Genomic DNA, 13412 nt, shown 5'->3' on the forward strand with positions numbered 1-13412 from the left:
TTGTCTCCACTTGTTTAATACTTTAACTCCATCCTTCCTTATTCTTTCAGAAATATATGGAAATGACTCACTTGGTGATGCTCTTCCTCTCCTTCAGCATTTTCATTAATAATATAGATTTATTTTTGTAGGGTCTAAGAAGGGTGACAGGTAGCAGATGCATGCATCCAGTCCACCATGTTTAACTACATGCCCACTTCTTATTGAAACCCTTATTTCCCTTGGCTTCCTTGACACTATATTCTACTGTTTTGTTTTTTTTTTTGTTTTTTTTTGTTTTTTTTGAGATGGAGTCTTGGCCCAGGCTGTATGGCCCAGGCTGGAGTGCAATGGCATGATCTCGGCTCACTGCAGCCTCCACCTCCTGGGTTCCAGCTATTCTCCTGTTTCAGTCTCCCGGGTAGCTGGGACTACAGGCAGGCACCACTGTGCCAGGCTAATTTTTGTAGTTTTTCAGTAGAGACAGGGTTTCTCCATGTTGGCCAGGCTGGTCTCAAACTCCTGATCTCAGGTGATCTGCTCACCACGGACTCCCAAAATGCTAGGATTACAGGCACGAGCCATGGTGCCTGGCCTGTTCTACTGTTTTTCCTATTATCTTATTATCTCTCTACCTTCTCCTCATTATCTTTTGTGGGATTTTCATTATTTACCCTCCTAATGTAATGTGGATTAGTCAATGCTTGACCTTAAGCTCACTTCTCTTCTCATTTCATACTCTCTCCCTGTGCTTTCTTAACCACACCAATGCCTTCATTATGATTTTCACTATAGTGACTCATGTTCATATCTGAACACTGTTATCCAAACTACTAATTGTTTTTGTACAGCAGAACTTTAAGAAACACTACAACCAAATTATACTGCATTCTTATTAATGTTATTAGCCTTATTTTTCTTTAGGTTATATTTAATTCAAAGTTTCAGTTACTATGAAAAACACATCCAGTATAGTATACATGTCTAGAAGGTGGCTTAAAAACCTGGAAAAATATCATACTAAGTGATAATTATATATGAATAATCTGTAGATATTTATAGATTTTCCAGTTTATAGAGTTAGTCTAAGAAGAAGTATAGAATATAAGATTGTATTTGCTGCACAGAATTGCCGAAATCCAAGTAGAAGAAAAAAGAACATAAAAGTAGCTTAGGAAAGATGAAGGAAAAAGTAGGAATAAAATTATCCTCATTTCATGACATAAAAAGCTATGAATTAGATTCAAGAGTTAAAAGAACAGTAGACATTTAAGTAGATTATTAAAGTTTAAAGGATAAGCAACAGTAAATTTAAAAATGCATATTAAAATAGAGGAAGGAAGAAACATGCATACTTATCAAATGAAGGAATAAACAGTTATTGTTTAAGCTTCAGTAACCAAGATGCGTAGATATTTTCTAGCATTTTATGAGAACCTTACGGAACAATAACAACAAAAGAGGGAAGTTAGAAGTTTGGCTCTCCAGAGTGAGATTTAATGGCAGGGAGAGGTGAGTAGGATTTTCTTGTTTTGCTTTTCTATGTCACTACATTCATTCAATATGGATGCGTTACTTTGATTTTTAAAAAAATGGACAAATAAAAGCCAAGAAAGCAATAGCCTTAGGTAAGTTACAGAAAGAAACAAATGTAAATTTTGTAGCTCCCCTGGTAAAAAAATAAGACTGTTACTGAATGATGTAATAGCAGTTTAGCAGATGCTTCCCACCTGGTTTTTTTTGGTTAAATGTCAACCTTAAAGTAACAGTTTTGTCTTATTGATTTATACTTGCTTTATTGAGCCTTTTATATAGTACTTCTCAAATAATGACTTTTTGAAAATATAGACATTTGTAAAAGAAAAAAGTGTCAACAATGTCAGCTGCTGCAGTCAGTCCAGTTAATATAATGACCAAAACAGTATTAGTTTAGTAACCTAGAATTTTGTTATATAAGAAGCAATGACTTATAGTGTAATTTTCTGAAAGGCTGGAGGGAATGATTCTCAATAGTACAGGATGGAGGAATTGGTTGTAATGAGGATGGACAGTATACTATCTCTATTGAAATAGGATGAGAGGTAACGGTGCAGACAGAGATGCAGTAAAGATTTAAATTTTATTAGTAGGAAGATGATTTGATAAGGTACACAGTTTTCGTGAAGTGGTGGTCGTGAGGCAATCCAATCTAAGGAAAGCAGAGAAGTTTCCAAAAACTTAGGGGAGAGTAGCAAATTAAGCTGCCCACATAAATTTGGGATTGAATGGCAATGTTGAGAGCCCACTTGAAACTGATGATCATGAACCCCTGGTGGGTGTAAACATTTCAGGTAGCTTTCAGAATCTCAAGGCAGTCACAGGGAGAGAGTATAATTGACTTCATTGGAGTTGGGGTTTTGCCAAACAAGGGCAACAGAAGACACAGTCAAAGGGATTTAAGTATCAGTGAATGATTATTCCTGAAATGTTTGCCCATGGAAGGTAGAACATAAAGTTAAGTGATATATCTGGGCCATGAACCAAAAGTGCCAAAGACTCTTGCACATGGACACTGACTTATACATGTGCTACTCTCCCTTGTGATGGGCAGGCAATGTGGAGAAAGAGGTCTCTGGTGTGAAAAGAAGGTGGAAGAGCCTCCTCAACCTCAGGCACTCTTCAAATATAAAATATTATTATACAGATGGATAGTGAAAATGGAATTAATTGTTAGCCAAAAAAAAGTTATAATTTTCAGATAAGAATGCATTAACTTCTTAAGAAATCAGGGAGAAAAGGGCTCAGAAGTTTTGGAGAAATAGCTTATGGAGAATTAATTCAAAGCTTTTAATTACATAAACTGTAAAACTGCATTTCTTTATTTTCAATCTATAGACACTCTTACATAATCTTGAAGTTGGCATAATATATACACATTATTCTATGGTGATGTAATACACAATGATGACTTTTAAATCTTTTTCAGTAGCCCAGCTCTCTCTTATGGGTATTAGGAATGTATATCTGATTACCTATTCCCAAATTTCACATGGATTTCCCATGTACCCTGTATCTCATATTCAAAACTGAATTCCTCATTTTTATCTACTTCTCTACTTCTTAAGCTGTGTTCTTTTCTGGTGAAGAGAATCATCGCCCATTCAATGAACTATGCTAAAGCCTTGAAATTGTTGTATATGCTAGCCTCCCCCTACTCCAAAGCCTATAATTCATTAATTATCAAATGCTGGTAATCCTACCTTCTTAATATCCCAGTTATGTTTCCTGTCCTCCAGTGCTACCATCACTGCTTTTGTTCAGTCATTTATCGCCTCTTGGCTGATTAGTTTTAGTAGCCCCTGAATTGGTTTCCAAGTCACCATTCTTTTTTCTGTTGGTTTCTCCATGCCATTACCTAACTGTGAAGCCTTTAGCAATTTTCATCATTCCTTTAATACTGGCTTTCTTCTCTTTAAAATGAATATTACATTTTTACCCTTTACCCGATAGTGTTGTTACTATTATATATATTTTATATAATACTGTGTATCTCTATCTATATATGTATATATAATACATACTTCAGTTTATGAAGTTTAATAGACTGTTGTTTACATAAATACACATTTAAATGTTTACATATATACATATAAACATACACACACACACACATATAAATAACAAAGTCTATATAAACTAAGTAGTAAGCAAAAATCTTGTGATATAGCTCTGGTCATACGTTCTAAGAGCATATATTCTAAAACTAAACATATGAGAAAACAGCACTTAAATAGATTATTTTTTAAGTTTCACAATCAATCAGGATTCTCATGCCTCTTAATAACACCTTCATAGATTTTTTTACTGCATGACAGAGCAAACTGCACATCATATATCAATGGTAATAGAGCGCTTGACTTCTTTAATGCAATGCTTAACTCTAAAGGTCTGTAAATACAAACGAGGTGTTTAAATTTGAAGATATGTTGGATAGATGGCAATACCTATAATTATAGAATCATCACTTCTGCCTGATTTGCACTTAAAAGTTACAGTTCCAACTGCTCCTATTATTGGAAAAGTAGTAATAACAATTATAACTATACCATGAAGTATTAAAACCTGAACATTCAATTTGAAGGCAGCTAAAATAAAAATGTAATGAAAAGTGAATCCATGAAATGCTTGCAATTCATACACATATGCTATATAGAGGCACTAAAGAGCAAAGGAAAGAACTGTGGAGTATTTATTATGGTTCTTTTTTTCAGATTCTTTCTCCCTTTCTGGCATTAGAGTAGCATTACGGTGAATATTTCCCAACCACGGATCATCAATTTCTTATGTCAAAACTTTTTTCTAAGGCATGCATAATCATGGCCTAAAAATGTAGTTTCTAAATATGGCAAATGCCTTTTTATTTTATTTGTAAGTTCCAGGTCTTAGAAAAAAACACTAATACATCTTTATTTTCCAAATTAGAGTTGGCTGACCATTTTAATGGGCCAAGCAACTTACCATCATTACGCAGAGTGAGTGGCGTTGGAGGACTAAGGACTCTAGCATTCGTCACTGTGTTTTTCACCAGACAAATATAGCTGCCAACATCTGATGTTTGGACTTTAGAAATATAAAGGTTGCCTGTCTCCTGGGAAATGAACCGCCGGCTGTCTTCCGCCACAAAGGAAGGGAACTCATTAAATACCCAGCTATAGATGATCTCTGAAAATATACAAAATTTGGTCAGTGAAAGACTTTGATTTTTTCATTAACAGACAAAGCTCAAACAACAAAGCCTTTAGAAAGCATTAGATATATTGCAAGGTCATACATATTTGATCCATGTATCTATATAATTTAGTATTTTATATTCAAAGGATTATTGCTAATGACTACGGTGAGATCTGAAATATTTCTTAGGATGTCTGACCTTGACTCATTTATTTATTCTTTCAATTCCAATGGGTATTGCACATGTTTTAGGTACTCAGAACTATGATAACACTGAAAATAGAAAGGTAAGAGACAATTCTCCATTCTCAAAGATCAATTTAATGAAGAAAATTTACCCAAACCTATGAAACAATGTAGAATAAGAAGATAGAGATATAGACCTTATTGTAAAGAAGGTGTGAGACAGGGGCACTTAAGCAATTAAACTTATCAAAGAAAGGCAAACTACATGTCTTCTGTCCCTATGTTCTCCTCTACACACATCCCATTTTGTAACTTAGTTTAATTTCTAAATTAAGTTTAATTTCATTGGGACTTTCAGAGACAGTATCATTACATTCTGACTCCACTACTTAGTGATGGTTTAAACTGAGCCAGTATTTAACTAACTTTTTGAGGTTCATTTTTAAAATTCATATAATTAGAATAATATTACATATGTCATAAGCTTCCAAAAAGACAATGTACCTAAGAACTTAATGAATAATATGCATTCATAAAATATGAAAAGTAACATTTCTGTTATCACCCCAGCCTAACAAAAAAAATTATTATGTTAGGGGCTCCTTCTACATGCACCATTTAAATATAAGAAAAACAGTAAAGAGGATATAAAACAAGTCTGAAGGAATAATGGATACTTAAATCTTTTCGGGTATGTTTTCCACAGAAAAATTTCAATGATAAGTTGAACACTGATGCTAAGCAAGATTTCGCTAATATTTGTTATTAAAAGAAATTATATAGGCTGGGCGCGGTGGCTCACACCTGTAATCCCGGCACTTTGGGAGGCCAAGGTGGGGGGATCATGAGGTCAGGAGATCAAGACTATCCTGGCTAACACGGTGAAACCCCGTCTCTACTAAAAATACAAAAAAAAAAGAAAAAATAGCCAGGCGTGGTGGCGGGCACCTGTAGTCTTAGCTACTCGGGAGGCTAAGGCAGGAGAATGGCTTGAACCCGAGAGGCGGAGCTTGCAGTGAGCCGAGATAGCACTGCTGCACTCCAGCCTGGGCAACAGAGCAAGACTGTGTCTCAAAAAAAAAAAGAAAAAAAAAAAAAAGGAAATTATATATTATAGTTCTAGCAGAAGCCTGAGAATTTTGAAATGTTATATTGCATTAATGCATAATTACAATATACAGATACAAAATCCAAAACTTTCAAATATTTTAACAATTGTTTTATAAAGAAAACTACTTTTTACAGTTACCGTCACCCAGTTGGCAGCCTTCGGTACATTTAATATTTTATTAATAATTTATTTAAAATATCCACATGACTACTCAAAGGAATGAAGGAACTCCGTAAAGTACAATTGAAATACTTCAACTTGTTCTTATACAGCTCAAGGAGACTCTAAATTCAAGGCTTTCTCACATTTAACAATGTGAATCCCTTTAATTGCTATAATGGAAGTGTTACTTGTCATTCACACGTAATTCATATATTTTTAAATATATATTTTAAATATTTTATTAAATCAAATTTTTTTATTATTTTACTAAAATCTAATATAAAATAAGGGTTTTCTTAGTTTTTGGTTTATATTAAAGTTTCAGAGAAAAGAAAGCAACTAACAATTATAGGCCATCATCCATTAAATTTAAAAATACAGTTTCAGTTTTACTGATGATATTTGTTGAGTTAATGTTTCATATTTTTAGAACAGGAGAAAAACATTTACACAAAATTGGTATTTTCTCAGATTTTATAGGCGGGTAAGTATCTGGGGACTCAAAAATGCTTATTTAGTTCTTCAGATAAGTTTTCAGTTCCATGAACTGAAGCATTTCATAATTCCAAGAAGTATAAAAAGTAGAAATAGTACACAAGAGCTGACAACCTGAGTTTGCAGTGGATTTTCTGCCAGTGCCAAAAATGAAAATATTGGACTGAGTTAAACATCTTTTAATATTCCTGTTTACTTTCTCCTATAAGGTTTTCCATTATCTATTCACATTTATTTAATATTGCCTGCAAAGAAATCATAAAAAATCTATAAATCTATAATTATTTTTAGTATTATATTGTAATCTGAGAACTATAAAATATTTCAGGAAATAGTATAGTTAGCTCTGATGCCACAGCATTTAGCTTCATATACCACTTTCTTCCATACTAACCGCACCTGGCCCTTAAAAATAATTGAATGCATGCTGATCTATTAAGTGGTAAAAATTTAGTAGTAGTAGCATTCATTTCAGAAGGTATTGAGATTAGTTGGTCAACTATGATTTTCCCATTTTTTAAGGTTTTTTTAAATAGTATGGTTATCTAAAGCAACTAAAATGTTTTAGAAGTTCTTGGTCTGATTCTTCAGTGAGTAGTCCCTATTTCAGCAGACAATGACCACTTTGAGATATCCTGTGCATCTATGTTATGAAAGTCTTCCTCAAGAATGCTTTTGCATGAACCCTACTTAGGATCAATTTTTTTTCCCCATTTTTCTATGTAGTTTACTTTCTTTTTTTATTATTATCCTTTAAGTTCTGGGATACATGTGCAGAACATGCAAGTTTGTTACACAGGTATACAAAATGGTGTTGGGAAAACTGGCTAGCCACATGCAGAAAGCTGAACCCGGGCCCCTTGCTTACACCTCACACAAAAATTAACTCAAGATGGATTAAAGACTTAAATGTAAGACCTAAAGCCATAAAAACCCTAGAAGAAAATCTAGGCAATATCATCCAGGACACAGGCATGGGAAAAGACTTCATGACTAAAACACCAAAAGCAATTGCAACAAAAGGATCAATGTTTATGTTAAATTTCAATCGCATATTTTTGATACTATGTGGTAATATACATTTGGGCCACAAATCCATGTGCTGCATAGGCTTTTGGCTTCTCATTGGAGACATTTTGTCTTCTACTCTGAACCAGCAAGTCATTCCATCTGGAGTCTGACTTGGGCAGACACTGCTATTCAACTTCCAGTCTCAGGCAGACCCAAGGACTTGTCCTTTGCCCTGGCATGATCATTCATCCTTAGCTTTTCATCCTTAGCTTTTAGACTTTAGGGTCTACTTCTGTAACATATAAAAAATGTACCTTGCTTCCAAGATCTCCCTCAGGGTTAACACCAGAGAGTATGCTTTGGATTTTAGTTCTTATTTGTTTCTGATACTTTGGGATTTCCTTTTCTTTCTTGTGAGATCAGCTATATATTGAAATTTTCTTTGCTTTATTTCAGTCATCATTTCTAAATTTTGGTAGTGACAACATTTCCAGGTTAGCTGTCTCCTGCCCTAATTGAATGTCCAGATTTTAGGGATTCAAGTATTGCAGACTTTCTATGCAATTGCTGGAACTGATTCAGTGTCAATAAACAGAGGATCTTCTCTTTGCTCACCTAATAAGATGGTTATTTAAGTGATGTGTTTCCATATCTACAGAGTATATAAAAACAGGAGTACATACGTGGACAATGATGCTCCTTTCTCTTAACTGCAGTGCCATTAACAAAAAAAAAAGTGTGAGAATGGGGAATGAAACGGCATACTGGACTCTCTGAAGTCTTTGAAAACAATTTCAATGAGTAATCACAGTGATTCAACATTCTTTAATATAACTACATGTTGGGAAATAACCATTCTTCCTTCTAATAATGTGTGTACACATCAGAGGCTTTGGGTCAAAGAATTTGGAGAGAACACAATGGATATAGCATCTGAGTTGTTCAATGACTTAATTAATAATGCAACTCTCCCAGGGAACCTATTTTCTTTATCCCTGTAAGTACAGAAAGAAAAACTTAAAAATCAGAAGCTTCTCTACTTTTATAAAATGCTCAACCTTATGGTAAGATTATCAGTTAACAGGCCTTATTTACCAAATCCCTATTTTTTTGTTATTTCTGTAATATGAGATTTAGTGTTTTATTTGCCAAAAATCATATTTATAATTTGTGCTTTATTATGAAAATACAACTTTTGTCCAGGCACAGTAGCTCATGCCTGTAATCCCCACACTTTGGGAGGCTGAGGTGAGAGGATAGCTTGAGGCCAGGAGTTCAAACTTGCCATAAGCTGTGACTGTGCCACTGTGCTCCAGCCTGGATAATAGAGTTAGACCCCAAATCAAAAAAATAAAAAATAAATAACTTTTAGTTTATTTTTTAAATAGTTCAAGTTTTGCATTTATTTATTTTCTGTATGCTTGTATTAATGTTTACTGATGCTGCTTAGTAGAGTATATGTCAGGAGCATTTTAATATTTACAAATTGTCTTTTAATCATATTTATTTTCACAATTCCATCATCCATTATGACTCATCTCCTCTCTTTCATGATGACTTAATTGAAGCAAAGATACTTAAATAGGATAACTTAGTAAGTTCCTGGAGAAAATAGGGTTTTAAAAATTGTCACTACGATTATTTTCTTTTTTGAAAGTTTGTACCCAATCCTACCACTTTGGATTTCTGAATTAATGCCATTATGATAGAAATTGCAGAGAACTGTCCACTTAATTATGCATTACTACTGAGCATAAGGGACAACCTGAAATTGGTAGGAAATATATTTTACAATGATGATGTGTACCTTGATTGAAACAGAAAATGTCACTATTAGCAATGTCAATTACTCTTGGAAGAGCAGAGATTGAATCTACCTTCTTCATCATTATGTCTTTAAAACTCAACAGGATACTTGGTGTGTAGTTGCTCCATAAATATTTGGTGAAAAATGCTTATTTGAGATAGAAATGCACCTATAATCTATTTATACAAACCTCTCTAAATTTAAAGAATTTCATTACAAATTTTCTAAGATCTAAATTGGCTTGTTCTGGCTTTGAGAATATGAGTCAAAGAGGATGCTTGATTTTGGGCTAAATAGAGACACTAAGTCTCTATTTATTATAGTAATATAGCCAGTTTTAACAATCTGGAATGTACTGTGAATGAGCAAAAGAGAAAAGGATCATTTTTACAAAGGTACTATGAAATATTTTCATGATTTATTCTGCTAGGTAAGTTAGATGAAATCTTAGAGGTAAGGGATATTAAATTTTAGGTAGTCCAATCCCTATCAGAGGTTAATAGCCTCATGTATGACCAATTATTTGCCTCTGCTTAAGCATGCTTATTAATATTTTGTTGAGGAAGCTGATTGGCAGCTCAAGTTATTTAATGGATCATATAGAAAAATCATTTTGGCTCCTAGATTTGGGGTGGGAGCTGAGATCAAGGCAACTGGGATATCAACAAGTAGTAGTGAAATATGCAAACACAGTTCAGGATATTATGAAAATATCAGATAGAGCTGGGAAAAAATTAGCATAAGAATTTACCTTGAGTCACACACTTTTCATGTTTCTTTTTACCTAGTCCTTCCCTTGGTCTGTGCCCCCCACTTTCCCTATCACACACAGACACATTAGAAGTTAGCATTGTGAGTAAAACCATGGACTTCAAAATCACAGAGACCAGGCATTCAAAGATGGCTGCATGACCTACCAACTATACCACCTTTAGGAAAGCTATTTAATTTTGCTCAAGCAAAATTAATCTTCTCATCTGTAAACTAAAATTGGTGGAAGAAAGGGAAGGTTAAATGAAATATTTCATGTAAAATTAGTTCTACAGAAATCTAGTTATTATTATTTTAGTCATCTTCAACATCAAAGGTCTGAGTTTCAAATAGGTGAAGGAACCAGTGGAAAATTACAGCTGATTAGAGTCAGAGGGAAAATTAACATTTCTCTTCTCATTCTAAGCCTATATTTTATCAGTATATTAATCTTCTTTAATTATTATAATTTAATTTTCCTAAACTTCAGTTTCAGTATCCATAAAATGGGACAGTAATGTCTACATGGTAGTAATGCTCAAGATTACACAAGCCACTTAAATGAGTGTTCAACATGCAGAAACTGCTCAATAAGGGGAGCTATTGGCTCAGGATAAACTCTCTAGCATAAAGCACAATTTTGTAGAACACAAATTCATCTTGTACCTCATACAATTGGATTTAATTTCCAAATGTCATAAGTTTCATCCATAAAAACACAACCAAAGATCCGGACAGTTACAATAGAATAAAGCTGTCTGACTCTTGGTTAGTACCAAGAGAAAGAATCAAGATTTTCTATTTTTTTTTTACTTGAGATGGAGTCTCGCTCTGTCACCCAGGCTGGAGTGCAGTGGCGCAATCTTGGCTCACTGCAAGCTCCACCTACCAGGTTCACGCCATTCTCCTGCCTCAGCCTCCTGAGTAGCTGGGACTACAGATGCCCACCACCACACCTGGCTAATTTTTTTTTGTATTTTTAGTAGAGATGGGGTTTCACTGTGTTAGCCAGGATGGTCTCGATCTCCTGACCCCGTGATCCACCCGCCTTGGCCTTCCAAAATGCTGGGATTACAGGCGTGAGCCACTGTGCCCAGCCTCAGAATCAAGATATTTTTAAAGACGTTGTGAAGAATGCAAAAGAGAATACTTGTCATATGTTTGAAAAATGAAATTACTTTAAAACAAGGTAGGCTGTATTATTACATTAAATTTTAGTTATCTTGGTTGAACAAAACAAAGTAATAATTTTCTCTTTTTTATGCTTTGGAGACAAGAATTTTCATTATGTTTGTTACCTAAAGTCAAAAGAAGCAGAGTTCTTCATAATTATGTCACCAAGACAGGAAAATATTTTATGCGCATGTAATTCAAAACACCTTTAGAAAAACATAAGACAAATAAAAGAATATGTATAATAAGAACAGTACTAAACTGTCATCATCTCATGATCCACAATTTAAGCAGGTCTGAGCTAGTGAATTCCAAGTTCCAGAGTTCAAGTGATTATACCAACTGGGTGAGAGCAGCTATTTTTATTTTCTCTGTGGAATTCTTCACAGTGTGGAAGACATTTTTATCCCAGGAGCCCTGTGTCTAGATATAAAGGTCATTGCTAACCCTTTTCAAAAGGCAGCCTAAATTTCTTGCTTTGCTAAGGGATTTTCAAATTATGTTGTATTGAATTGTAAGCTCTTAGCAGGTCTAGGGCCAGCATTTACTCAACAGTGTGCAAGAGTCAGTGGCACGAACTCAACCTAGGTTTCAAAATTTGTATTAAAAATCATTCACTCCAGGCTTCCCATAATTCACTGATAAAGCCCACGAATCCCTGCCCTAATCAACAACAGACTATTTGTGCCCCAGAATCTTGCCAGGGACTATGACCTTAATGTGGTTATCAAATTTGTGAAAATGTTAGCTTCAAAAAAGATATATATGGAGAACTACTGAAAGGCTGTAGAGTCGTTCCATGGACTCCGTTCAACTTTGGACATGACGAAAGTAATCTCAGCACTTACCCTTCATTAAATCAGGACACCAGAGGGCATAACAACAACAACAACAGTAAACACTTAATGTCTCACATTGAGTTTATAGAAATAGAGTCAGTGAAGACGACTCTCAAATATGATTTGACAAAATTTTTCCAGGAGGAAAAATTAAGAGAAGCAAGGTCAAGTTGAGGGAGAAAAAAATAAAGCTAACCAAGGATGTGGTCCGTGTTGGAGATTAGCTTAAGACTGATCCTACTTGGGGTTCTCAAACACAACTTTCACTGTAGCATTGGTAAGTGAGGCAAAAGAAGGCAAAGAGTATCAGCAAAGGCTATTTGCACCATCTCCCCTGTATCCGTAAGTTATTAGCTGCTGGCTGGGGCAGGTGGAGTGCAGTGAGGGCAGGAAGCATGATTTTCTAGGTGTGGCAAATTTTCTGAAGAGGAAGCAGCCAATCTTCATAGCAGCTGCTGGATGTGCGCACGCATCGGTTGAAGAACGTCTGGATGGAGCACCAGTACAATCTAGCAAATGCTTACCACACTTAGAATGTGCCAGGCAGTGTGCTCTATGTATATTAATTCATTTAATTCTCATAGGAATAGGTAACCTTATTTTACAAATGGGAAAACTAAGATATAGAGTTGCCAATAACTTAAGAATGATTACAAAGCATCGGTCTTTATTTGAAAATAGAAAAAGAAACCTGGTGAATAGTGGTTTCAAATGTTTACTAGATTGAGTTTTATATGCATGCGATGTAATTTTGCAAATAGAAGTTTGATATTTGAAACAGTGACTAATTAGAGCGGTGTCTAGATTTCACTCACCAGACCAGAACAAAAGCAGGTTGGTGATTATTTCTATTAACATTAAGTCACGGTGTAATTAAACAATGGTCACAATGCCATACCAGTCTTAACCATATAAAACAGTAAGGATGTGGCCTGCTGGGTAGAGACCTACTATAAAATACCAGCACGGTGTACCTGAAACACAGATGTTCATAAATGTAAAAGATTTATTATCGCACAGTTACAAACAAGGATACTATTCCTCATATCCACTTACATTAAGATTTACAGAGTTGTCCAAATATTTTACTACGAAAAGTCGCACAGATAATAATTTTTAAATTAGCCTGTATTTTCTGGAATCAATGGCAGTCCACAAGATGGCAGTGCTTGATGCGTAGAAAGGTTTA

General features: G+C 34.7%; 1 protein-coding gene across 2 annotated transcripts in view; it reads right to left on the reverse strand.

Annotated features, from left to right (window-relative positions):
- Positions 1–13412, reverse strand: part of CNTN5 (contactin 5) — a 1343728-nt gene that overhangs the window by 385870 nt on the left and 944446 nt on the right. For both annotated transcript variants that reach the window (XM_003253028.3, XM_003253029.3), the window contains one exon: positions 4477–4680. In XM_003253028.3, the coding sequence (XP_003253076.1) occupies positions 4477–4680 (204 nt within the window). The remainder of the gene's footprint in view (positions 1–4476; positions 4681–13412) is intronic.

This window comes from Nomascus leucogenys, chromosome 15 (assembly GCF_006542625.1).
Source record: "Nomascus leucogenys isolate Asia chromosome 15, Asia_NLE_v1, whole genome shotgun sequence".
Taxonomy (NCBI): Eukaryota; Metazoa; Chordata; class Mammalia; order Primates; family Hylobatidae; genus Nomascus; species Nomascus leucogenys.